Here is a 27372-nt window from a genome sequence, read left to right as displayed (position 1 = left end):
AATTCGGGTGCCAGAGTGTTATGTCCGTCATCACAATGGACTCAAGAGAAGCTCATGTGTCCCTTCACCCAAAAGGACTGAGAGTTGCCCAGACGACAGCAAAGTGGGAGAAGAAAACTGAAAGCTACGCAAGGGACTGAGGTGCCAAAATGGAGTCATCTGAAGAAATTAAAGACTGAAGTGGAAGCTACTTCTTTAATCATGTTCCTGCTCATGCTAGCATCAGTTAGCTTCCAGTCTTCTGCAAAGTCTTGTGTAGCAAGTCCAAGGACTCTGAGTAAATCTACACCAGCAAAAAAAGAGACTCATTTAGTAGCTAAAAATATTAATATGTCCATAATTCTGATTTCTCATTTTGTTGTTTTGCATTGGCATTGTTGTTATTATTTAATAGCCAGAGTTTTGCTCTTGACATTCAAGTTTTGAAAATAACATGTATGTAATTTAAAAAAAAAAAAAAGAAAGAAACAAATAAGCACAACTTCTAAACCAAGTAAGGGATTTCTAATTGAAACTGTTAAGGCACTACCCATCTCTTTCTCACGCGGATTACCGCCCATCCTATATTGTGGCAGATACCTGACCTATCTTCTGAGAAAGTTCACAAAATTCCTGCAGATCTTCTTTAAGACAAGAGAAAAGATTCTTGGTCTTATAATCAATTCTGCTTCCTCCTAGAAGATGAAAGCATTGTGTGGTGGCCTCACAGGGCTACAGAATGGAACAAGATTCAAATTTGCCTATTAATAGTCTTACCTAATAATACACAAACATGTAAATTGACCGCACCTCCAATACACCCACAGCCACTCAGAGTGAGTATGCAAATTACATGGCCAAAGATGACGGACACCCAGCTACTCCAGGAGCGGAATGGCCTGGCGGGGCAGGATGCCTGCTATTAGATGGAGAGCTGAGGGCGAATGGATCTACAGGAGCAGAGTGTCGCAGTGAAGACAAGACTGCAGACACCTGAGTCTGCAGCAAAGATGAAGAAGGCAATCTCTGGCCAGAGGGAAGGCCTGGGTCTTGCGTGCCAGAAGAAAACCAGTGTTAGAAGCCAAGGGAAGGAAGGTCTCTTGCAGGAATCTCTTTGTGCAACGGGCCTCTAGTTCTATTATAAAGCTAAATGTAGATTTCTAAATTCAAAACTATAAAAAGGCGCAGCTTTTTTTCTTATTTGTTAATTTTTAAAAAATAAATCTTTATTGTTCAGATTACAGGTGTTTCTCTTTTTTATTTTCCCCCATAGCTCCCCTCCACCAGATTCCCCACCCCACCCCATGCCCTTACCCCTTGCCACTGCCTTCATCCATAGGTGTAAGACTTTTGTCCAATCTCTTCTCACACCCCTCAGACTCCCTTCCCCCTGAGAACTGCCAATCCACTCCCTTTCTATGTCCCTGATTCCATTATATTCACAGACTATTCTGTTCTTCAAACTTTTCATTCATTTGATATTTAGATTCACTTGTTGGTAGGTATGTATTTGATGTCTTCTTGTTGTACATAATTTTTATCTTTACCTTTTTCTTCTTCCTCTTCTTAAATACCCTTCAGATTTCATGTAATCCTGGTTTGGTTGTGATGAACTCCTTTAGCTTTTTCTTGTCTGTGAAGCTCTTTATCTGACCTTCAGTTCTGAATGATATCTTTGCTGGGTAGAGTAATCTTGGTTGTAGGTTCTTGCTGTTCATCACTTTGAATATTTTTTGCCACTGCCTTCTGGCCTGCGTAGTTTCTGTTGAGAAATCAGCTGACAGTCTTATGGGTACTCACTGGTAGGTAACTAACTGTTTTTCTCTTGCTGCTTTTAATATTCTCTCTCAGTCTTTTGCTCTTGGCATTTTATGATGTGTCCTGGTGTGGCCCTCTTTGGATTCTCTTGTTTGGGATTCTGTGTGCTTCCTGAACTTGTAAGTCTATTTCTTTCACCAGTTGGGGAAAGTTTTCTGTCATTATTTCTCCTAATAGGTTTTCAATATTTTGCTCTCTCTCTTCTGGCATCCACAAAATTCGGATGTTGGTACACTTAAAGTTTTCCCAGAGGTTTCTTACATTATCTTTGTATTTTTTGATCCATTTTTTGTTTTAATGGTTGGATGTTTTTGTTTTCTCATATTTCAGTTCTCTGGTTTGATTCTTGGGGTATGTTGATCTACAGTTGAGTTTCTGTATACTCTTTACTTCAGACAGTGTATGCTTAATTTCTGACTACTCCTTTTCCATTTTTTTTTTATTTTTTTTTTTATTCTCATTAAGGTCCTTGAAGGGTCTCATCAAGTTTCTCAATGGTTTTCAGAAGATTCTTGAGTAACCTTATAAATGTGGTTTTGAAATCTAAGTCATCCCGTTGTTTGCTTTCCTCCATTTCTTTAATTCGCGACATGTTTCTGTGTTTCTGCATTTTGGCTGCTTACCTGTGTTGATGGAGCAGCTTTGTGTGGTAGGTGACTTATAGGGGCCAGTAGCTCAGCCTCCCCAATCACCTGAGGTGGACGGTCTTGGTACACCCCTTTGTGGGCTGAGTGCAAAGTCTTGGTGTAGTTAAGCCTTGATTGCTGTTGGTACACTGGGAGGAATTGTCCTCCAGGCCAATTGGCTATGGGTACCTGTTATATTTATAATGGAAGAACTGCTGCATTGGAGACACGCTTATGGTGCAGGACTTGCTTCAGTGGGGCTTTGGTGCTCACTGAGTCCCCCTTATGGATGTGAGGAGTTAAAATCTCACACTGACCACTAGGTACACTGGCTTCAGGATCTCCAATGGGGTGCAGGTCAGCTACCGTCTGAGGCCACCCTGCAGAAGCTACAGTGAGAACTACAGTTTTCTCCTCTTTGCTTGGGATTTGAAGGTTTTGGAGCTGTCTAAACAGGGTTGCAAGTTTGGTTAAGCTGCAATTGGGAAGGCCATTCATATGCAAAAGCTGCTGCTTGGAGCTTGTGTGAGTTTGTAGGTTATTCGGGGTGGGGTCTCAGGGCATCACTAGGCTAGAGTATGGCAAACAGCAACTGAATCACACCAGCCAGGGCACAAATACTTCTTGATCCAATAAAACTTTGTGCCGTTAGCAATTATCCCTGCACGCAGCTCTGCAAGCAAGCCACCCTCATTTTCCGGCCCAATGGCACAGTCCAGCTTCTCCCCATAGGAGTCTGGGTCCCGCACATCTCCCCAGAAACTGAGTTTCAGAGAAATCAGGAGCTTGTCTCTCTTTGGGTTGAAGAAAGTAATGCCTACCACCAGCACGTATCGCGTGCCCCCCCCCCCGCCCCCCCCCGTACCTCGCCTTTTCAGTGTCTGTGCACTGAATGCTCTTTTCTCTTTCCTTCTGGTTGTAGACCTTCCACCCAGCCAGCCCTCCCTTGGCACTGGATAATGGATGTTTTGTCTTTTAGTTGTAGTTTTAAAATTGTTGTGCAAGGCAGCGGTTTAAGGTGTTTACCTACACTGCTGTCTTGGGTTCTCATTCAAGGAGTAGTTATATACAGGAATAATTTTAGACATTAGCATTAGCATTTTAATATTAGCATTAAGCAAGAAGGATAAAAGCAAACTATAATTCAAAGAGAAAATATTATTTTAAAAACTTTAAAAAAAAAAATTGTACCTGTTCTACCGTTGCTCTGTCTGCCTTATCTTTGATGCGATACCTAACCAAAAACAAAAAGTATAACTGATATTCAAAATTCAGTCACAGAAGCCAAGTAAAAAGTTCCTATATGTATATCATTCCATGAAATTCCTAAGTAGGTAGTTTCTTTAGTAACTAAAATTTCAAAATCTCATAATTTCATCACTCACTGAAATGTATTTCATTTCCCCTTAATAAGCAATTCCATTCCGTAGGGTAAAAGGAGCATATTTGCAGGAAAAAAAATTATATCCATGATTTAGGAACATTAAATAAAGAAGATAGATACGGTAAAATGAGCTATGCTATAAAAAGGAAAAGATCAAGTCTATACTGTCCTTCAAACATCTAGTACAGAATTAAAGTCAACATGCTTTCTCTTTAGAGTCCTTTTCTTCAAATACAAGATACCATTTCAAGACAGTTACTGAGGTCTATATTAAAATGCTTCAGTTCACACACTAAGTGACTCAATTAGCACACAAATCTAAATTAATAAAGATTCAGATACTTGAATAAAATAACAAATGACTGGGTTATTTCTCAAAAAGTTAGGATCACTTTGGCCTAGCAATAAACCATAAGAAAATTGTTTTTTAAGTTCAGTTCTAGTACTGATAGTTATATGATCTTAGTGTTTGCTTCTATAATATATTGTTAATGTTTTAAGAGTTAACAGTATATAGAAATTAGCCAGAACTTAAACAATTGGTTTTTAGAACAGAAGTGTAAATATAATCTTTTTTCGGTTATACCATTTAAAAAATATATATTATGGATAATTTTGAAATAAATTCTAAAAAGGGCGAATTTTTATGCTAAGATTTTGACCTTTTAACAGTTTAAACATTTAAACAGAAATTTACTAACACTGTTATCCTAAGACCACATTTGTGAACAAAGATGTTTAAGCTAAAAAAAAAAAATAAAATAAAATAAAAATTAAATATTCAAAATATACACCCCAAAACAAAATACCATCCTTTGTAATATAATGATGATCACAACACCACTTAATTTGTCTAGAATTAGTTGCTATCAGCCATGTTTTATAGTTAAAATATTACTTACATATCTGCTTCCTTTTGTCTAGACTTTTCAGTGACTTTATTTATGACAGAATCAGTAACATTTAGCTTATCTGAAAAAAGAAAAAAATTCACAATTTGAATAACATGTAAGACAGAAAGACATTGATAGTCTATCTGAATAAGATACTTATATTCTCTTCCTTCTCTATTTTCTAACTATTTTCTTATACATAGAATGTATTTTAGTAATGAAAAGATTTTAATGTTTTTAGCCGAGACTGTTTTGGCTCAATGGATAGAGCGTTGGCTTGGGAACTGAAGGGTCCCAGGTTCGATTCTGGTCAAAGGCATGTACCTTGGTTGCGGGCATATCCCCAGAAGGGGATGTGCAAGAGGCAGCTGATCAATGATTCTCTCTCATTGATGTTTCTAACTCTCTATCTCTCTCCCTTCCTCTCTGTACAAAATCAATAAAATATATTTAGAAAAGGTTTTAATGTTTTTAAAGATAAGCACTAAGTTGTAGTTTCTTGATAACAGGTGCTACTTTCATCACTGCAAGTGTAATTTTTGAGCACAGAAATCCAGATACAGAAACCCCTCAAAAATACTATATCGGCATATGCTGAATTTCAGATACTTAATATTTTTTACAACTAATATAAATAATGTAACTGCCTGAATTCCAAGTTTAATTCTAAAAATTTCAGTCTCATTTCAAATTTTAAGTCCACGAAAGACAATGATAGGATATGAAACACTGTGCTAGATTTATAACAAGTTGATGTCTACAAGATAACTTTGTATTTTTCTCAAAACATTCTGATTCCTTATATTCAATAGCTCACTAAATGATTAATGCCTACATAAAATGTCTCTGGCAAACAAAATGTAATTATATTCAACATTCTAGTATTTTCAACATCCTACTATGAGATAATACAACTACAAAAACCTAATACAAAACAGACAATAACTTGAATATATTTGAAACTTTGTATTCGTACAACAGAGTAGAAAAAGAACTAAAAACCATAAGATAAAATAAAATCTTTCCTTTGAAACAATATTTTTAAATTACTAAGTTCTTTTCTCTAAGCAATATTCAGTCAGTAATACCAATTACACTCATTTCTTTTCTTTCTTTTTTTTAATTCTCACACAAGGATATGTTTTTAATTGATTTGGAAGACGAAGAGGAAAGAAGGGAGGGAGAGGAAGATGAGAGAGGGAGAAGAAACATCAATGTGAGAAATATCAACTGGTTGCCTCCCACAAGCACCCCAACTTGAGATCAAACCCACAATCTACTAGTAAGTATGTGCCCTGACCAGAAATTGAACCTGTAACCTTTTGGTGTTTGAGATGATGCGCCAACCAACTGAATCACACCAGCCAGGGCACAAATACTTCTTGATCCAATAAAACTTTGTAATACTTCATGTGTTTTTTTAAGAATTTCCTCATAGCCCAATGAAGAAATATATTTTACAAACTCACCTAGATTAATTTTATTCTCATATTTCCGTAAGGCCTTGTCTGCTGGAGTAGACATTTTGGCTGAATTATAGTTGGAAGGCTGTCGATTTGCCTAGAAAAAATGAGTTGCAGAATTTTAGGTACTAGTTATAAATATAAATCTAAGTTTCATCATCACATTTTCTTCCCTTAGTTCATTGTTAAGTATTAAATCATCAATACTTAGAGGAGTACCCTAAGGAAAGGTAAGAATCAATCAAATTTGCTCAAAATTATTAAAAAGACATTAAAAATAGATGATTAAAGTTCCTGGCTAAAAGAGTCTGGGGGAGATTCAACATGGTGGCTGGCAGGACAGCAGTGAGGAAGAGTGAGTGAGCAAAGGAGTGAGAAGGCAGTGTGCAGACTTGCATGGTGTGTGTGAGTGTATGAGTGTGCGTGTGTGTGTGTGTGTGTGTAAGAGACTTGTGTGTGTGTGCGTCTCTGTGTGTGTGTGTGTGTGTGTGTGTGTGTGTGTGTAAGAGACACTTAGATCTTGCAAGAGTCTCAGGGGCCAAGGATCTGGTATTCTGGACAAAGAGCCCCTGCTAACGCCACAGGCACTCCCTGGGCGGATGCGGCTCTGGCATGGATACCCCACCATCTTGAAGGGGGGAGCAGCAGCAGCTGGAAGCAGGGCCTCACCACCACCCTGACTAGGCATGAACAACACCCCAGATCCGTGCAGTGAGCTTCATGCCAATGGGATCCCCACCACGGGCTCCAGGACCTCGCAGTGAGTCGCAGAGTCACACGCCAAATCTACCACGGTCTCGGGGACCCCATAGTGAGTAGCATGTGAGCGGGGACTTTGTAAGTAACCCCACCAAGGCTCCCGGACCACATAGTGAGTCCCCAGCAGTGAATCCCCTGCCAGCAGGCTCCAGGACATCACAGGGAGTCACATGCCAGAGGGGCACTGTGCGCATACCCCACCGCCAATCCCAACCACCAGCAGCTGACACCTAGGGGACCAGATCCATGGAGGATCAACTCAGGACAGAGACAATCAAGGCATGAGACTCAAGGCAGACCCAGCCACTAAGATAAGGAGTTCCTGACCACAGGACTACCAGGGGCTTCAACCTCTTGGAGCCCCTGTTAGTCAATTAGGTTACCCAGGGCCAGAAAGGGACAGTGACTCACATTCACTTGCACTAGAGCAGCTTCCAGGAGGCCCAGGATAGACACACTAAGGGACCAGATTCAACATCAGAGCAAAATCCAGTGAGCCCCAACCTCACTGGCAGCAGGTCAGAGGGGAGATGCTTCCGACAAACAGGACATTAATAATCAAGTCTCAATTAAAACAGGAGAACTCAAATGGCACTCTTAAAGCATCCAGCTCAGGTGAACAAAGAGATCACACATTGGACCCTTGAAGATACTTTCTATATTAGGCCAGCCCAAAGACTGGGGACACAACAGTTCTATCTAATACAGGGGTCCTCAAACTTTTTAAAGTGGGGGCCAGATCACGGTCCCTCAGAGAGCTGGAGGGCTGGACTATATGAACTACTAATCCCTACTGTAACACCTCGGCTGCGCTCACTGCCCAAAAAACCTGGCGGGCCGGATCAGACTCCTCTGCGGGCCGCATGTGGCCCACGGGCCGTAGTTTGAAGACCCCTGATCTAATACATAGAGGCAAATACAAAAAGACAGCTACAATGAGGACACAAAGAAGCAACCCCCAAATGAGAGAAAAGGAATCTCCAGAAAAAGAACTATATGAACTAGAGGCAAACAACCTATCAGACATAGAGTTCAAAGCAATGGTAATAAAGATGCTTAAGGAACTTAGTGCAAATTACAACAGCATGAAAAGGAAAACAGAGGCCATGAACAAGAACCAAACGGTTAGAAGAATGATATACCTGACATCAAGAACACACTGGGAAGTATTAAAAGTAGACTGGATGAAGCAGAGGATTGAATAAGCAATTTGGAAGAAAAGGTAGAAATAAATACACAATTAGAGCAGCAAATGGAAAAAAAGAATTAAAAAGCAGGAAGATAGATTAAGGGCACCCTGGGACACTATGATCTCCCTGCATGATCTACAATAATAATCTGCTTCGTGTTGATATTTACTTTTGTATTTCTGACAATTACCCGAAAGAGAAGTTTGAGTGCTTCACTGGGCTGGAAAAAGTTTAGCTAAATCAGAAAGCAGGTCTAATTAAGCAAGTTTATTCTATATCTATGAAAGGCTAAGTCGACTCGTGCATGCGCAATAACATATAAAGCTCTCACTGGTGCCAATCACACGTGTGTATTTCCATCTGTCACTGTCAATCATGAATTTGGTTGACACTTCTATTATAGAGAAAGGGCGAATAGCAATATTAAAATATTTCTACTAACTAATTTCCTTTCATTCTGCATGAATTCGTGCACCAAGTCACCAGTCAATAATCACCTTAAAAATTAAAGGATAAACTGCTCCAATCAAAAGACATAGGGTAACTAAATGGATTAGAAAACATGACCCATATATATGATGTTTTGTTACAAGAGACCCACCTCAGAACAAAAGACACACAGACTGAGAGTAAAGAGATAGAAAAATATATTCTATGCAAATGAAAAAGGAATAAAAGCTAGGGTAGCAATACTCACATTAGACAAAATAGATTTCAAAACAAAGGCCATAACAAGAGACAAAGAAGACCACTACATAATACTAAAAAAGATGTTCAACAAGAAAACATAATATTCTAAATAATAAAAGGCTAATATGCAAATTGACCAAACGGCAGAATGACAGTCACTATGATGCACACTGATCACCAGGGAGCAGATTCTCAATGCAAGAGCTGCCCCCTGGTGGTCAGTGCACTCCAACAGGGGGAGCACTGCTCAGTCACAAGCCAGGCTCACGACTGGCAAGCGAAGCAGCGGTAACAAGAGTCTCTCCCACCTCCATGGCAGCACTAAGGATGTCCAACTGACACTGAGCTGTCAATCAGACATCCCAAGGGTTCCTGGGCTACAAGAGGGCTCAGGTCCAGCTGTGGGACACCCTCCCCAAGTGCACAAATTTTGTGCACCAGGCTTCTAGTATATACTAATAAACAGGTAATACGCCAATTAAATCGGGAGACCTTCCAGACGTCCTTCCGGACAATGCCATGGTGGCAGGGCTGAGGCAGAGGTGATCAGGGATAATCAGGCCAAAAGAGAGCAGTTGGGGGTGATCAGGCTGGCGAGGGGGGGCAGGTGGAGGCAAACAGGCTGGCAGGAGGCCAGTTGGGGGCAAGCAGGCCAGTGGGGGGAGAGGGGAACAGTTGGAGGCGAGAAGGCCAGAGAGAGGGGAAAGTTGGGGGCAAGCAGACCACTAGGCAGAGTGGTTGGGGTGATCAGGCAGGAAGGCAGGTAAGCAGTTAGGAGTCAGCAGTCCCAGATTGCGAGAGGGATGTTCAACTGCCGGTTTAGGATCAATCCCACAGGGTTTTATTATTGACTAGTGACCTGGTGCATGAAGTCATGCATATTGAAAGAAAATTAATTAGAAGAAATATTTTAATATCGCTATTTGCCCTTTCTCTATAATAGAAGTGTCAGCCAGGAGTCAAATATCCCCTGAGGGGTCCCAGATTAGAGAGGGTGCAGGCCGGGCTGAAGGACACCCCACCACCATGAACAAATTTCGTGTACCAGACCACTAATATATATATATGTATATGTATATGTATATGTATATATATATATATATATATATACACACACACACACACACACACACACACACACACACTGAGTGGCCAAATTATGATCTCTGAACGCATAATAATCTGGCTATTTAGTGTATATCCTATATAAAAAAAAAAGGCTAATATGCAAATTGTACCCTCAACCAGGAGTTCAACCAGCAGGCAGGCCAGCCAACCACCAATGTCCCCTCCTCCTGGCAGGCTGGCCAGACTTCACCCATGCACAAATTCATGCACCAGGCCTCTAGTATGTATACACACACACACACACACACACACACTAAAGGTCTGGTGCACAAAATTTGGGAGGGTTGTCCCTCAGCCCAGCCTGCACCTTCTCCAATCTGGGACCCCTTGAGGGATGTCTATCTGCCCATTTAGGTCTGATCCTGGACATCCCTCTCACAACCCAGGACTGCTGGCTCCCAACTGCTCACCTGCCTGTCTTCCTGATTGCCCCTAACTGCTTTCCCCCCAAAGCCTGATCACCCCTAACCATTCCCATACCAGTCTGATTGATGTCTAACTGTTTTCTTGCCAACCTGTTTGCCCCACCTTCCTTCCTCTGCCGGCCTGGTAATCCCTAACTGCCCTCCCCTGCAGACTTGATTGCCCCCAACTGCCCTCCCTTGCAGGCCTGGTCCCTCCCAACTGCCCTCCACTGCTGGCCATTTTGTGTCCACATGGGAGCAGCCATCTTGTGTGTTGGAGTGATGGTCAATCTGCATATTACTCTTTTATTAGGTAGGATAGAGTCCTGGTGCATGGGTGGGGGCCAGCTAGTTTGCCCTGAAGGGGCATAATAAAGGCCATATATGTATGACAAACCCACAGCCAAAATCATACTCAATGGGTAAAAATTACAAGAATTTCTCTTAACAGAAGGAAAAAGACAGGGATGTTGGCTTTTACCACTCTTCTTCAACACTAGAGGCCCAGTGCACGGATTCATGCACCAGTGGGGTCCCTCAGCCTGGCCTGTGCTATCTTGCAATCCGGGATCCCTTGGGAAATGTCAGATAGCCAGTTTCAGCCCAATCCCTGGAGGCCCAATCGGGATAGGAGGGAGCCTAATCCTGTGCATTGAGCATCTGTCCCCTGGTGGTCAGTGCACGTCACAGTGTCTGGTTGACCAGTCATTAGGTCGCTTAATAACAGAAAGTTTTAGTCTCAGCAACCACACAAGAAGAAAAAAATAAAAGGCATCCACATGGAAAAGGAAAAAGGAAAACTGTCATTATTTGCATATGACATGATACTATATATAGAGAACCCTAAACATTTCACCAAAAGACTTCTGGAACTAATAAATAAACTCAGTAAAGTAGCAAGATAAATATTCAGAAAACAGTTATATTTTTATACATCAATAGTGAACTATTAGAGAAGGAAACTAAGGAAACAATTCCATTTAGAAGTGCATAAAAAAAAAATACCTTGGAATAAACTTAACCAATGATGTAAAAGACCTGTATTCAGAAAATTGCATGACACTGATGAGAAAAACTGATGAAAAAAAGAAAAGAAACTGATGAAGACACAAATATGTGCAAGCATCTACTATGCAAATTAACCATCACTCCACTACACAAGCCACGCCCACCATCCAATCAGAGAAAGTATGCGAATTAACCAAACAAATATGGCGGTAAATTTGCATACACAGAGGGAGGGAGGAGTGAAGACTGAAGACAGCATAGAAGGAAGAGGGAGGGAATGTGGAAAGCAAAGCAGCTGCAGCTGCTGGAGGGAAAGAACTGGCAACGCGGGCTGGGCAAGGTACACAGCTGTGGTGGCAGTGAGCACGTGGCTGCGGAGATGGTGGTGGTGGTGGCCGCAGGTGTAGTGGGGCTGGTGGGATGGGCAGGGCGCACCCGCCCACCCCCGCCACAATTGGAGAGGTGCGGGGGGTGGGAGAGGTGGTGATGGTGGGCCAGAAGTCTTGCAGGAATATTCCTGCCATAGGTCACTAGTACACCACAATCACAGATATGAAGAATTAAAATCATTAAAATGTCCACGCTATCCAAAACAGTCTACAGATTCAACACAGTTTCTATCAAGATACCAATGGCATATATTTCACAGAACTGGAACAAGTATTTCAAAAATTTATATGGAACCACAAAAACCCTGAATAGCCATAGCATTCTTGAAAAAGAACAAAATTGGAGGGATCACACTACCTGTTATAAAAATATTCTAAAAGGCCAAAGTAATCAGGCCATAGTAAAAAGCCATGGTATTAGCATAAAAACAGACATATAGATCAATGAATCAGAACGGAGAGTCCAGAAATAAAACCCTGGATAAAGAACCTTTATGATCAATTAATATTTGAAAAAGAAGGAAAGGACCTACAATGGACAGATAATGTGCAAAAAAATGAAACTAGACCACTTTACACCATACACAAGAATAAATTCGCCGAAACTGGTTTGGCTCAGTGGATAGAGCATCGGTCTGTGGACTGAGCAGCCCTGGGTTCAATTCTGGTCAAGGGCATGTACATTGGTTTCGGGCACATCCCCAGTAGGGGGTGTGCAGGAGGCAGCTGCTTGATGTTCCTCTCTTATCGATATTTCTAGCTCTCTATCCCTCTCCCTTCCTCTCTGTAAAAAATCAATAAAGAAAGAAAGAAAGAAAGAAAAAAAGAAAGAAAGAAAGAAAGAAAGAAAGAAAGAAAGAAAGAAAGAAAGAAAGAAAGAAAGTATAAATTCAGCCCTAACCAGTTTGGCTCAGTGGATAGAGTGTCGGTCTGCAGACTGAGGGGTCCCAGGTTCGATTCCAGTCAAGGGCATGTACCTTGATTGAGAGCACATCCCCAGTAGGTGATGTGCAGGAGGCAGCTGACCCAGTGTTTCTCTGTCACTGATGTTTCTAACTCTTTCCCCGTCCCTTCCTCTTTGTAAAAAATCAATAAAATATATATATTTAAAAATAATAAATTCAAAATATAATAGACTTAAATGTAAAACTCAAAATCATAAAAATATTAGAAGAAACATAGGCAGTAATATCTCAGACATTTCTTATAAAAATATTGTTTCTGATATATCTCCTTGGGCCAGGGACACAAATGAACAAGTAAATAAATGGGACCTCAAACTAAAAAGTTTTTGCACAGCGAGAAAACCATCAGCAAAATGAAAAGACAACCAAATGAATGGGAGAACATATTTGCCAATGATACAACTGATAAGGGATTAATACCCCAAACTTATAAAGAACTTATAAACTCAACAGCAAAAAAAACAAACAATCCAATTAAAAAATGGCCAAAGGTCCTAATAGACTCTTCTCTAAAGAGGACAAAGGACCAACAGACATATGAAGGATGCTCAATGTCACTAATCATTGGAGAAATCAAGTTAAAAACACAATGAGATATTACCTAACATCTGCCAGCATGGCTAATATTAATAAATCAACAAACAATAAGTGTTGGCGAGGATGTGGAGGAAAGAGAACCCTCATGCACTGTTTGTTGGTGGGATTGGTATAGCCACTATGGAAAACAGTATGGAGTTTCCTCAAAAAAATAAAAATGGAAGTGCCTATGACCCAGCAATTCCACTTCTGGGAATATATCCAAAGAAACCCGAAATACTGATTTGAAAAAATGTATGCACCCATATGTTCATTGCAATGCTACTTTTACAAAGCCAAGATTTGGAAGCAGCCTAAGTGTCCATTAGTAGATGAGTGGATAAAGAAGTTGTGGGACATTTATACAATGGAATACAACCTAGCCTTAAAAAAAAGAGGAAATCTTATCTTTTGTGATAGCATGGATGGACCTGGGAAGTATTATGCTAAGTAAAATAAGCAGTCAGAGAAAGACAAGTAACATGATTTCACTTATATGTGGAATCTAATAAACAAAATAAATGCAGACTCATAGAAAAGAGAACAGACTAATATCTGTCAGAACAGAGGGAAGTTGGGAGATTTGGTTCAATGGATAGAGCATCGGTCTATGGACTGATGGGTCCTAGATTCGATTCTGGTCAAGGGCATGTACATTGGTTGCGGGCACATCCCCAGTAAGGGGTGTGCAGGAGGCAACTGATCGATGTTTCTCTCTCATTGATGTTTCTAGCTCTCTATCCCTCCCCCTTCCTCTCTGTAAAAAAATCAATGAAATGTATTTTTAAAAAAGAAGAAGAATCTGGGGAAAGAGGGCATGTATGGGAATGGGGGGGGGAGGGGGCCAATGGTAAGATATATGTACACATATAATACCTTAATTAAAAAAAAATGAAGAAAAAGAAAGGAGGAGGAGGAGGGAGGGAGGTTGGGAGGCTAAGTAAAAAAGGTGAAGGGATTAAGTAAAGGAAAAAACCTCATAGACACAATTAAAAGTATGGTGATTGCCAAAGGCTGTAGTCAGCAAACTGCAGCTCTCGAGCCACATGCGGCTTTTTAGCCCCTTGAGTGTGGTTCTTCCACAAAATACCACAACCTGGGCAAGTCTATTTTGAAGAAGTGGTGTTAGAAGAAATTTAAAAATTTGGCTATCAAAAGAAATTTCAATTGTTGTACTGTTGATATTTGGCTCTGTTGACTATGAGTTTGCCGATCACTGGCCAAAGGGAAAGGGGAGTTGGGAGAGGTAAAAGAGGATAAAGGGGGAATTGTATTGGAAGAAGACATGACTAGGGATGGTGAACACACAATCCAATATACAGATGATGTACTGTAGAATCATATACCTGAAACCTATATAATTTTATTAACCAATGTCATCCCAATAAATTCAATTTTTAAAAAAACAGAAGACCCTGAAAAAAACAAATAAAAAGATATAAGCAGACAACATAAAGATTTATAGAATCATTTATAAAAATACCTGTGGGTTACTTCCTCCATTGGAGATATAACATTTGGTGAGTTTTCCAACTCCATCATCCCAGTCCCAATCATCTTCATCATCATAATCCTCCTCTTCTTCCTCATCTTCTATCTCATCTTCATCCATCTTCTCATTCACATTATTTTGAAAGTGTTCAAACAGAATGCCATCTCCCTCTTTGACTGTCTTCAAGTCAATGTTTTCACTAGAAATAACAATATTTTATATATTTAAACACTCTAATTAGATTTATATATGTATTTATTTACAGCATAATAGGCTAAATCTGTAACAATAAAACCAAAATGTTCCCTTACAATATACCTGCCAATTAACATAATTTTAGTACCAAGTTATTCTGTTTTTCAGAGTTCTGTCCCAGTTGTTTGCATATTCTCTAGGCCCTACTAAAGAAGAACATCAGGTGTTAAATCTACCTCTGCCTAAGTTAGAATTTATATTGCTAACTTCTCTGCTGAAAGAACTGGCTCTGATCAATACTCCAAACCTGACTAGGAAAACTACTTACAGAGATGATTTAAGAGAGGGTAAAAGAAAAAAAAAGAAAAAAAGCTTTCTGACAAAACTTGGAAATAAGTCTAAAGCAGCTTTACCTTGAACTCAATACCATTTTGCATCAAAAGTTGTATTCAAGAATTGTGTTATACAAAGAATTTCAAATCACCATTGTTCATGAAGGGAAGGAATGGTGAATATAAGCACCACAAATAAGAAAGTAGGCTTGATATACTTACACAGAAAAAAAGATTGTCAAACCCAGAGAACATGCCCAGTGTAAAGAAAGCACAACTAATAGGGTTTGCTTTTGTCAAGTGAGAATTCAGACCCAGTGTTCCATATTCCCTTAGTTTTTCAAGAGAAACCAGGAGTATGGATTTTTGTGTAAAATCTCCCACTTAATTGGAAAGTTCAATTTACTAAAACACTGTGCCTACCAAACAAAACATGTCTGAACATCAGATTTTACAGAGGTACTATACCAGTTTTGACGTTTCGTGTAAAGAATGAGGACAGAAACCATATAAGATAATTGATAAATATGCACTGCCAGCTTAAAAAGTCAGATGTGAATTTAAGTAAATTCAGATTATCAATCCTGAGTTATTAATATTTATTAACCATGGTTTACAGGGCTCCAAATCTTTACGGAACAAATAATCATTAAACACCTACTATTTACTAGGGTTTCATAAGCATCCTACATAATAAAAGAGCAAATATGCAAATTAACCATCACTCCACTACACCAACAAGCCACGCCCATCAGCCCATCAGAGCGAGTATGCAAATAAACCAACCAAGATGGCTACCAGGAAGGAGGCTTGGGTTTGCCTGGCAATGGAGGAAGCCAAGCTTTCCACACACCCTGGCAGGCCCAGGCCCCCACTCAAGACTACAAAGTTTCAATTATAGAAGGTAAACAAATCCAAACAGACATGGCAGCAGCCACGGATCAAGCAGAAGGCTTAGCTCCGCTCCAAAGTTTCAATTGTAAATAAATTCCAGATACCAGGGCCTCCATTTGGGTCGCTGGGGGCGTGGCTGGCCTGCAAACCACCACAGGCCCCTCGCCCAGGCCACCCCATACCCAAGGAAACCCCACCCTGATCTTGGACACCCTTCAGGGCAAACCAGCTGGCCCCCACCCATGCACCAGGCCTCTATCCTATCTAATAAAAGAGTAATATGCAGATTGACCATCACTCCAACACACAAGATGGCTGCCCCATGTGGTCAAAGATTCTGCCCCCATGTGGACACAAGATGGCCAGCAGGGGAGGGTAGTTGGGAGGGACCAGGCCTGCAAGGGAGGGCAGTTGGGAGGCACCAGGCCTGCAAGGGAGAGCAGTTGGGGGCAATCAAGCCTGCAGGGGAGGGCAGTTAGGGTGACCAGGTCGGCAGAGGGGGGAAGTTGGGGGCAAACAGGTTGGCAGGGGAGCAGTTAGACATCAGTCAGGCTGGCATGGGAGTGGTTAGGGGGTGATCAGGCTGGGGGAAAAAGCAGTTAGGGGCAATCAGGAAGGCAGGCAGGTGAGCAGTTGGGAGCCAGCAGTCCTGGGTTGTGAGAGGGATTGTTCTACTGCCCGTTTAGGCCCGATCACAGTGGTCAGATGGACATCCCTCAAGGGGTCCCAGATTGTAGAGGGTGCAGGCTGGGCGGAGGGACACCCCACACCCTCCCCCCTGTGCACGAATTTCATAAACATTCTAATATATAAAAACCCTGGGTCTGTCATATCCATAATGACTGGAGGCTCAACCAACTGGAAGTCAGTCCTGTAGACATCGCTGGGTTGCTGTGGCAACCCTGCAATGATTACTGGGGCTGCAGTCTCATTGACCCAGCATTGACTACTGAGGGGGCTGCGAATCAGGCCTAGAGAAAGGCCTGAAAAGAGAAGCAGGGTCTGATCCGTAGCCTCTCTGACAGATGTTGATCAGCACTTGCCTCTCTTTCTCTCCGGGTATGGACAGCAGCTGCACCTCCATTTCTCTCCAGGCCTCCACCCAGGTTGCTGATCAGCCCCACCTTTTTTATCAGACTCGTTGATAGGCCCAGAGACACTGACTAACATAGAAACAGACCAATCAGAACCAAATCCATGTGAACTGTAAGGATCCAATGACTACCTATAGGAGTGGTTTTTCTTGCTGACTGGCATAGGAACCAACCTTCAGAACCAAATTGGCTGGCAGAGGAGAGCAGTTGGGAGTGATCAGGCCAGCAGGGGAGGGCAGTTAGGGGAAGAGATCAGGCTGGCAGGGGAGGGCAGTTGGAGCCAACCAGGCTGGCAGAAGAGGGCAACTGGGGGGGGGGGGTTACCAGGCTTGCAGGGGAGGGTAGTTGGGGACCATCAGGCCAGCAGGGGAGGGCAGTTGGTAGGGGGGGTGGACCAGGCTTGCAGGGAAGTGCAATTGGAGGCAACCAGGCTGGCAGAGGAGGGCAGTTGGAGGCGAGATCAGGCCAGCAGGGGAGGGCAGTTGGGGGTGATCAGGCTGACAGGTAGAAGCAGTTAGGAGCAAACAGGCAGGCAAGCAGGCAGGCAGTTGGGAGCCAGCAGTCCCAGATTGTGAGAGGGATATCCCAGATTGAAGAGGGTGCAGGCTGGGCTGAGGTACATCCCCCATCAGTGCACAAATTTTGTGCACTGGGCCTCTAGTAATCCATGAGTTGCCCCTTCATTTGCTAATAACCTAGAGTGGCATGTTAAAGTTATACCTTCAATAGTACTGGGGCTTTTCAACCTTGGCTGAACAATTCTTTGTTGTAGGAAATTGATTGGTGCCTCATAGGATTGTTGGCAGCATCTCTGGCCTCTTCCTACCAGATGCCTCTAGTGCAGCACCATCCCCAGTTGTGACAAACAAAAATGTCTCTAGAAATTGCCAAAGTCACTGGGGTAGGGAAAGAGGAAGGTGGTGGACAGAATCCATTGGTTTACCTTTATAATATCTAGTGATATATATTACCCCTTAACTTCTTCCCTTGCACCTTTTGTACGCTTATGTGTAAACAAATATCTGGAATGTCTTTCTCAATTCTCTGGCTAAATCCTACTTACCCTTACAGCATTAGTTTACTAACACTTGCTCAGGGAAGTTTTCTGTATTATTCACCCATTTCTCCTTTGTACTACTTACCCAATTCTAATCTAAATCTTTTGCCTAATTTTTAAAAATATATTTTTATTTATTTCAGAGAGGAAGGGAGAGAGGTAGAAATATCAATGATGAGAATCACTGATCGGCAGCCTCGTATTGGGGATCAAGCCCACAACCCAGGCACGTGCCCCGACCTGGAATCGAAACCGTGACCTCCTGGTTCATAGGTTGCTAATTAACCACTGAGCCAGGCCAGATCAGCCATTTGTCTAATTTTTTAATGTTTTCCCTGCTAGAATGTAATCTCAGTGTCAGAGTAATTTACACCAATGTATCCCTACCAACTAACACTAGATTTGACACATAGAAAGTGATCAACATATATTTACTGAAAAAATCTACAATTAAGAAAACTTACATGCAATTTAAGTCGTACTATAAACATAAAGTAAACACCATTTTGTTGAAATTCTAAAATAGTTTCATTTTGCTATATGTGAAAGTTATCCTTAATAACTCTTGCTGCATATCCCACATCTAATCTATCACCAAATCATCACTTCCATCTGCAAAATATCTCTATGACCTTATCTCTAAATGTCCATCATCTCTGAACTGAATTATTTTTTAGTATTTTTGTACTGCTTCCACTCTGCATTTCAAAACCATCTTCTCCATATCAAAGTGATTCCTTGAAGTCATAAATCAGATTACACCATTCCCCTGCTAGCATCCCTGTATGGCTTTCTAAGCCCTAGAATATCTCAATTCCTAACCATCACTTGTAAGGCTCTACATCAAACATGTCAAACTTGTGGCAGCACGTGACTCACAACAAATATTTTTGCAGCCCAGCCAATATAACGGTAAGAAATGTTTTAATTAAAATTTCATAACTTACTTTTTACAACATCCTGATATACATAATTATTAATAATGAACTACAACGTTCACTAATAACTGATTACTATAATCGTGTTGCATTCATTTCCCTTACATGCCTTAAGCACAGGAGCACCATTTCACTTATTGTGCCCTCTTCCTGAATGGCTGTTCTCTCTCCTCCTCCTGAAATTAACTGATTCTTGTAGGTCAGATCTGAACTTAACCCCTCCTTAACCAAATCATAACTTAGTCTATCAACTGATTTAAATTATTTGCATAGTATATATAATTATCTGGTTGTTTTTTGTTGTTGTTTTTTTAAATACCTCTTTATACTTAATTGTCTTCTCCCCCTCTCAAGTAGAATTAAAATTCAATGACAGGGACTCAGTTTGTCTTGTTCATCACTACCTCCAGGGCTGAGGACAGAACCTGGCATATATCCGTTGCCCGCCTTAGTGTAAACATAAAGTAAAAACCATTTTTAAAGGCTGAATGAAGTTAAGGCGCAAAAACCTGTTTCCCAATCGCTATGCCCAACTTGGCCTCTCAGCAATGCTAACCAGCCTGGGCACCCTGGAATCCACTGACAAGTGGCTTTCGTGAACTCTTGCCATAAACTGGGAGGGAAGTCAGGGCTGGGATGGAGAAAGACGCCCAAGAGTGATGAACCACCAGTCTCCCTCTAAACCCGTGTTAATTCCCTCAAGGATCGGCGGCGGCAGAGAGCGCAAAATCCCAACAAAGTCGGAGTATGTAACCGCCTTCTACCTGTCGGAGGAGTCCGCGTCGTCGAACTGCCCGGGAACTACCCGACTCATCAGCAGCTGCCGGTAGTCCATGCCGGAGCGCGCGGGGCTTCAGCGCCACCCGAGGTCGCTCGCCCTGAGCTGGGCCAGGAGCCACACAGGCGGCCCAACTCTCGGCCTCTCCGAGGTCGCCCGCCTCGCAAACCGTTCTGTGATCCCTATCCAGAAGCTCGCCACGTGTTTTGAGGAATTAGGATTTACAGACTCGGCACCGCCGCCCCGGCACGAACGGAAGCCCCGCCCCTACCGGAAATGTTCTACCGGAAGTCCCGCCCCGCTGCCCACTGAGAGCATGCGCAATGAGGACCCACGGAAGTATCATGGGAACTTGAGTCGCCTTCCTCTGGGCCCTCCATTCCACCTGGAGGCTTTAGTTTCTGCTCCCTTCTTTGTGTGTCTCCCTGTAGAAAGACGCTCCAGCCACGCCACTGGTTCGGCCTGGGGGTTTACAGCCACGTTACTTCTCAACTCCGGTAACAGAATCCGGAGTTCCCCCAGGCCGGGCCCCCTGCGGGCGGAGCCGGCGGGCGCCATTCCCCTTCGGGATTGGCTGGCGTGGGCGGGTGGGCGAGCGGACGTCACACTGGAAAGGTTCGTCGCGCTGGCCTCCCAACGGGAGATTTCGTAGAAAAGGTTGATAAGTGTTCTTCCTCCCCCAAAACCAGTGCGGGGGAGTGGAAGCACGAAATCCTTATTGTGGATATAAAAAACTGCACGGACCCTGGGAGTGAGCACGCTTTTGCGATTTGAAGATTTGGCGCGTTGTTTTGAGGTGAAAATGAGAAGTGCTTGTAGAGAGCTGGCTTGTCATAACGGCTGAAAAGAACTTAAGGACGAAACCTTAGAATTTCGATTAGTAACTCTACTGACACCTTTTTTTTTTTTTTTAACTCTGCATAACTTTATTTGGGGCGAATCCCGCCGCCGCCTCTGTCTCCGCGGCGCTAGGAGGCGGGCCGGACGGAAAGCAGACGCCCCTGCGGCCACCCCTTCACTTTCTTTCCGCGAGATCCTGTGACACCTCTTTTAACTCCGGTCTTGAAACTGCTTTCGAGTATTTCTGGAAACATTTGAATAAATATTTTAAAAGTTTAACACACATCTGGTAAGATCAGAATGCAAGATGGTAAAAGTAAGCCTAACAAAATAAATTGGCAGATTGTGCCATATGAACAAAGTTGTAAACTAAACGTGTAATTGGAAGTTCTAGGTTCACAAATTTCTGCATTTGGAAAACTAAACAACGATTTTTTCAAACTCCCTTCACTACAGCCTAGGCAATATTTATGTGTTTGAAAATAGGGAAAAATTGAGCATAAAGTTGAACCATTCACCAATCCTGTGTAGCCTTGAGGATCAGTGACTTTTTTTACTTAACCAAAGGATGACATAAGTTTGAAAAACAATAAGTTATTTATTGGTAATTCAACAAAGTAATCCAAGCAAATGGTAGAGACTGTAAATTGGGAAGGTTTACATAAATAAATGGAATGCTGGGTTAAATTAGTATTTATCCTGGACAACACTGGCTCATTTGCTGTAGGGAGTATTGTAGAACCATAAATGGACTCTTACAGAAATATGTGTAATTTGTAAATATAAACACTTAATATCCTTGAAACAATGGTTAAGACTAAAACTAAAGCAAATAGGTATTATGAGACATTTAGACTAAATTTTTTAGGAATTTAAAAAATAGATGAATGGTTAGATAGGAAAGTTTAGGAGAGAGAAACACTTGCAAGGACAGACTACTGAAGTGTGAGGAGCATGACCTATTTGCAGGAAGTGAACTTGATCTAATTAGAGTAGGGGAGTACTGGCTAGGTAAAGTGGGTTCCGGCTATGGAAGACCTAGAAAGTCAAGCAGAAGAATTTGAAGTCAGTGTGATTGGACATCTTTTCCAACCCCACCCCATAACAGACCTGAGGAATTATAAGACTATGGACCAGAGTAATGATCTAAGGCAGTGGTCAGCAAACCACAGCTCCCGAGCCACATGCGGCTCTTTGGCCCTTGTTTGTGGCTCTTCCACAAAATACCACGTGTGGGCGCGCACATTCAGTGCGATTGAAACTTCATGGCCCATGCGCAGACTTGGGTTTTTGGCCAGGGCGAGTCTATTTTGAAGAAGTGGCATTAGAACACTCAAGAGGCCAAAGAGCAGCATGTGGCTCATGAGCCACGATTTGCCAACCACTGATCTAAGGTATGGAAAGAAAGCATGGGTTATGAAAATCATTTTTAAAGGATAAATAGACAAGACTTGGACAATGAAGTAGAAGATTGCCACGTTTTCAAACCTCAAGTGCCTGAGGGAAAATTGATTTACAATGTTCGATTTGACTTGATACAGAAATATTCATATAGCAGTTACTAAGTAAATAGAAATGCTGTCAGTGTTTGGTGGTACCTAACAGACCTCTGATAATATTTTGTGAATATCCTTTGATTAAATAACTTAGAGATCCCTTCACCTTCTGGGTCCCAAGTTTTTTAGGTAATTTTCTTTTGTCCAAATTATTTACTACCATTTACTACCATGCAAAGTTACAATGCTATATGCACACTAAATCTTTTTCAATAACTTGGCAAATGACATTTTAAAATTTAGGGCTGTGAACTTGACCGCTTAATGTGAAAAGGGAGTGGGGGAAGCTTTTTGTTTGCATATGTTAAAAGACCTTAAAATTATGTGTGTTTTTTTAAGAAGCCTTTCATCATTCAACAGTTAGGAACAAGAAATATAAAAAAATTTGGTGATCACCTTCAGATCCTGTATATTTTAAAGTGGATGTTTCTCATGAAACATTGGAAAGCATGTCAGAAGCGGATGCCATGAATTTCACCAGTCTTTTTCAAGATTTAACTCATTCAAATTCTCGCTTCTATATGGAAACCAGCAATACTACTTCAGACTTGCCTCAGGTGTGCATTGCTTACGAGGTCTGGGAGATACAGATGCATTTAGCATTCACATTGTATTCCATATGAACATTAATATATATATATACATATATATATATATATATATATATATATATATATATATATATATATATATATATATAACAGCTCTAGCTGGTTTGGCTTAGTGGATAGAATATCAGCCTGTGGACATAAGAGTCCTGGGTTCGATTCCAGACATTTACCACCATTGCAGGCTCGAAGGAGACAACCAATCAATGTGTCTCTCTCACATTGATGTGTTTTTGTTTTTTTCTCTGTCTACCCCCTTCCCTTCCACTCTTTCTAAAAAAATCAATGGAAAAATAGCCTCAGGCGATGATTAACAACAAGCATATATATGAAGAGCAATAAAGGAATCTCCAGTGGATGCATAGAAGAGAGGAATAGTGGAACTAGTTTTCAAGAAAGGTAGAACTTTACAGAGTTAAAACAGATCCTTTCTAGTCTCTCCCATGAGTATAGCCAGAGGACATAGCCACAACAACTCAGTAACAGAGTCAGAACAAGAACACAAGGAGCCTGACATCTGGTCTATTTTCGTTATGGAAAAAATTTGATCATAGTATTATGGTGTTAATTGGGATCAACTTACTATGCACTGAGTTGTAAAGAATGAATGACTTAAATTATTAAGGAAGTCCTCCCTCTTGTTTTTTTATAGAAAATTTATAGACAAAAGGCTTAGTTTAGCTAAAAACAGTAATATCATGAAAGACAAGAATTAGAAGTGATTTTTGAAATTCATTGAGTAATGGAGTACCAAGAAGTTTGTATAAATATCACATAAATACATATGGATATTGCTATTTTATTTTTCAAGTATATTATTCCTGATATTTTAAAAATCTAATTAGGAGGAATGATCTGAATTAGCAACAAGTAACAAAAAACAGATAGTTGTATAATTTAGTTTTTATTGTACTTCAGGTACATTAAGTAGGACAATACTATAAGAAGCATATTGAATAGAGATTTGTAACCAACTTAGTTTATAAGAGAAAAAAACTTTTTTAGAGCATCATTTAGATCCACATACATGATATACTAACAAAAATTACATAGCAATGTACATATACCTTTAGGAGAGGCCAATGGTATTTGAAGTATTTATAATGCCTTTTTTTTATCATTACAGAATGAAATAAAAAATGTAAAAAAGGAAAATGAGTCTAAAGAAGAAATTTATAGCACACTGGATGATATGTTAGGTGGTGAGTATCTCTCTGTTGGCAATATACAAACAGAAAATAAGATTTCTTTGTGTCCTGTCACGATAGTAATAATAAGAGCTAAGTACTATATGTACTACTATATATAATACTTTAAACAATAAAAAAAAAAAACAGGAAAAAAAAGAAAATAAGAGCTAAGTACTGTGTTAAGCATTTTATATACATTGTCACATTTAATCTATAAACAAGCCCATGGAATAGGACTTTTACTTATTTGTAAATAAGGGCTATTTTTATCTTCATTTTATTTATTTTTTATGTTTTTTTAAAATAAATCTTTATTGTTCAGATTATTACAGGTGTTCCTCCTTTTTTTCTCCCATACTCCCCTCCACCTGGTTCCCCACCCCACCCCATGCTCTTTCCCCCGTCACTTCTTCATCCATAGGTGTAAGACTTTTGTCCAATCTCTTCTCACACCCCTCAGACTCCCTTCCCCCTGAGAATTGTCAGTCCACTCACTTTTTATGTCCCTGATTCCATTATATTCACCAGTCCATTTGTTCTTCAAACTTTTTATTCACTTGATTTTTAGATTCACTTGTTGGTAGGTATGTATTTGATGTCTTTTGGTTGTTCATAATTTTTATCTTTACCTTTTTCTTCTTCCTCTTCTTAAAGAATACCCTTCAGCATTTCATGTAATCCTGGTTTGGTTGTGATGAACTCCTTTAGCTTTTTCTTGTCTGTGAAGCTCTTTGTCTGGCCTATAATTCTGAATGATAGTTTTGCTGGGTAGAGTAATCTTGGTTGTAGGTTCTTGCTGTTCATCACTTTGAATATTTCTTGCCACTCCCTTCTGGTCTGCGTAGTTTCTGTTGAGAAATCAGCGGACAGTCTTATGGGTACTTTCTTGTAGGTAACTGTTTTTCTCTTGCTGCTTTTAATATTCTCTCTCAGTCTTTTGCTCTTGGCATTTTATGATGTGTCCTGGTGTGGCCCTCTTTGGATTCTCTTGTTTGGGATTCTGTGTGCTTCCTGAACTTGTAAGTCTATTTCTTTCACCAGGTGGGGAAAGTTTTCTGTCATTATTTCTCCTAATAGGTTTTCAATATTTTGCTCTCTCTTTTCTTCTGGCATCCCAAAAATTCGGATGTTGGTACACTTAAAGTTTTCCCAGAGGCTTCTTACATTATCTTCATATTTTTGGATCCTTTTTTCTTTTTGTTTTAATGGTTGGTGTTTTTTGTTTCCTCATATTTCAGTTCTCTGGTTTGATCCTTGGGATATGTTGATCTACAGTTGAGTTTCTGTATATTCTTTATTTCAGACAGTGTATGCTTAATTTCTAACTGGTCCTTTTCCATTTTTTTGGCATTCTCATTAAGGTCTTTGAAGGTCTCATCAAGTTTCTCGGCGTTTTTAGAAGATTCTTAAGTAACCTTATAAATGTGGTTTTGAACTCTATGTCATCCTATAGTTTGCTTTTATCCATTTCTTTCATTCACGACATGTTTCTGTGTCTCTGCATTTTGACTCTTACCTGTGTTGATGGAGCAGTTTTGTGTGGTAGGTGACTTATAGGGGCCAGTAGCTCAGCCTCCCCAATCACCTGAGGTGGACGGTCTTGGTACACCCCTTTGTGGGCTGAGTGCAAAGGCTTGGTGTAGTTAAGCCTTGATTGCTGTTGGTACACTGGGAGGAATTGTCCTCCAGGCCAATTGGCTGTGGGGAACCGCTGTATTTATAATGGAAGAACTGCTGTGCTGGAGTCATGTTTATGGTGCTGGAGTTGTTTCAATGGGGCTTTGGTGCTCACTGAGTCTTCCTGTTGAATGTGTCTCTTATGGATATAAGGAGTTGAAATCTGGTGTCTCACTCTGACCACTAGATATACCATATTTTCCGACGTATAAGACGGCCCCCTAATTTTACAGTTAAAACATAGGTTTAGGCCAATATTCGCTGTATAAGACTACCCCCCACTTCAAAGAAAAGACTTACTTTGCCGTCATGATCTGCAGGTAGCCGAGACCGGTTTGGCTCAATGGATAGAGCGTCAGCTTGGGGACTGAAGGGTCCCGGGTTCGATTCCAGTCAAGGGCATGTACCTTGGTTGCGGGCATATCCCCAGTAGGGGGTATATAAGAGGCAGCTGATCGATGACTCTCTCTCATCGATGTTTCTAACTCTCTATCTCTCTCCCTTCCTCTCTATAAAATCAATAAAAATATATTAAAAAAAAAAGAAAAAAAGATCTGCAGGTAATTTTTGTGCAATTTTGGTCTTTTGCCCCCGATTTTCGGTTGACTTTTTTTTCGTTTCAAAAGTCGTCTTATACGCTGGAAAATACGGTACTGGCTTCTGGATCTCCAATGGGGTGCAGGTCAGCTATTGTCTGAGGCCACCCTGCAGGAGCTACAGCAAGAATTACTGTCCTCACCTCCCTACTTGGGATTTGTAGATTATGGAGCAGTCTGAACAGGTTAGCAAGTTTGCTAGGTTAAGTGGAGATAGTGAAGGCTATTCATATGCAAAGAACACTGACTAGAGCTTGGGTGAGTTTGTAAGTTGTGTGGGGTGGGGTCTCAAGGCATCACTAGGCAAACAGCAATGGCTGGCAGCCAGCCATCCCGTGCCTCCGATCACGTCCCCATGTCTCATGCCCCAGCACAGCAAATAATTATTCCTCCATGCAACTCTGCAGGCAAGCCACCCTCACTTTCCGACACGATGGCAGACAGTCCAGCTTCTCCCCATAGGAGTTTGGGTCCTGCGAGTCTCCCCTTCGGGTTGAAGAAAGCAATGCCCACCGCCAGCCCGTATCGCACATTTCCCCATACCTCAGCTTTTCAGCATTTGTACACTGAATGCTCTTTTCTCTTTCCATCTAGTTGTAGAACTTCCACTTAACCAGCTTTCCCATGGCTCTGGGTGATAGAAGTTTTATCTTTTAGTTGTAGTTTTGAAATTGTTGTGCAGGGCCACAGTTTAGGTGTTTACCTACGTCGCCATCTTGGGGTCTCCTTTATCTTCATTTTAAAGATGAGAATAGTGAGGCTCAGAGAGTAACACAAGAAATACAAACCATAATACATTTGACTATATTAAAATTTTAAAAATGTGTGTGTCCAAATTATAATCAACAAAGAA

General features: G+C 41.1%; 3 protein-coding genes across 6 annotated transcripts in view; 2 read left to right on the top strand and 1 right to left on the bottom strand.

Annotated features, from left to right (window-relative positions):
• RIOK1 (RIO kinase 1) overlaps positions 1–20546 on the bottom strand; it is a 38053-nt gene extending 17507 nt beyond the window's left edge. The window contains exons 1-5 of one of the 4 annotated variants that reach the window (XM_084875602.1): positions 20388–20546; positions 14756–14963; positions 6170–6260; positions 4710–4779; positions 3615–3657 (exon numbers count right to left, since the gene is read on the bottom strand). In XM_084875602.1, coding sequence (XP_084731728.1) covers positions 3615–3657; positions 4710–4779; positions 6170–6260; positions 14756–14963; positions 20388–20398 — 423 coding nt within the window. In that variant the 5' untranslated portion in view covers positions 20399–20546. Of the gene's footprint in view, positions 1–3614; positions 3658–4709; positions 4780–6169; positions 6261–14755; positions 14964–19593; positions 19717–20031; positions 20345–20387 lie in introns of those variants that run through there. The other 3 variants (XM_084875603.1, XM_084875601.1, XM_084875604.1) reach the window with 3 other exon arrangements.
• Positions 1–27372, top strand: part of LOC311618228 (histone-lysine N-methyltransferase SETMAR-like) — a 407000-nt gene that overhangs the window by 184160 nt on the left and 195468 nt on the right. The gene's annotated exons all lie outside the window — the stretch shown is intronic.
• Positions 20722–27372, top strand: part of CAGE1 (cancer antigen 1) — a 68347-nt gene continuing 61696 nt past the window's right edge. Inside the window, exons 1-3 of the mRNA XM_084875600.1 lie at positions 20722–21181; positions 22809–23005; positions 24183–24258. Of these exons, the coding sequence (XP_084731726.1) occupies positions 22898–23005; positions 24183–24258 (184 nt within the window). The 5' untranslated portion in view covers positions 20722–21181; positions 22809–22897. The remainder of the gene's footprint in view (positions 21182–22808; positions 23006–24182; positions 24259–27372) is intronic.

Source organism: Pipistrellus hanaki, assembly GCF_964339955.1.
Source record: "Pipistrellus hanaki genome assembly, chromosome: 2".
Taxonomy (NCBI): domain Eukaryota; kingdom Metazoa; phylum Chordata; class Mammalia; order Chiroptera; family Vespertilionidae; genus Pipistrellus; species Pipistrellus hanaki.
This window is presented reverse-complemented; position numbering and strand designations above follow the sequence as displayed.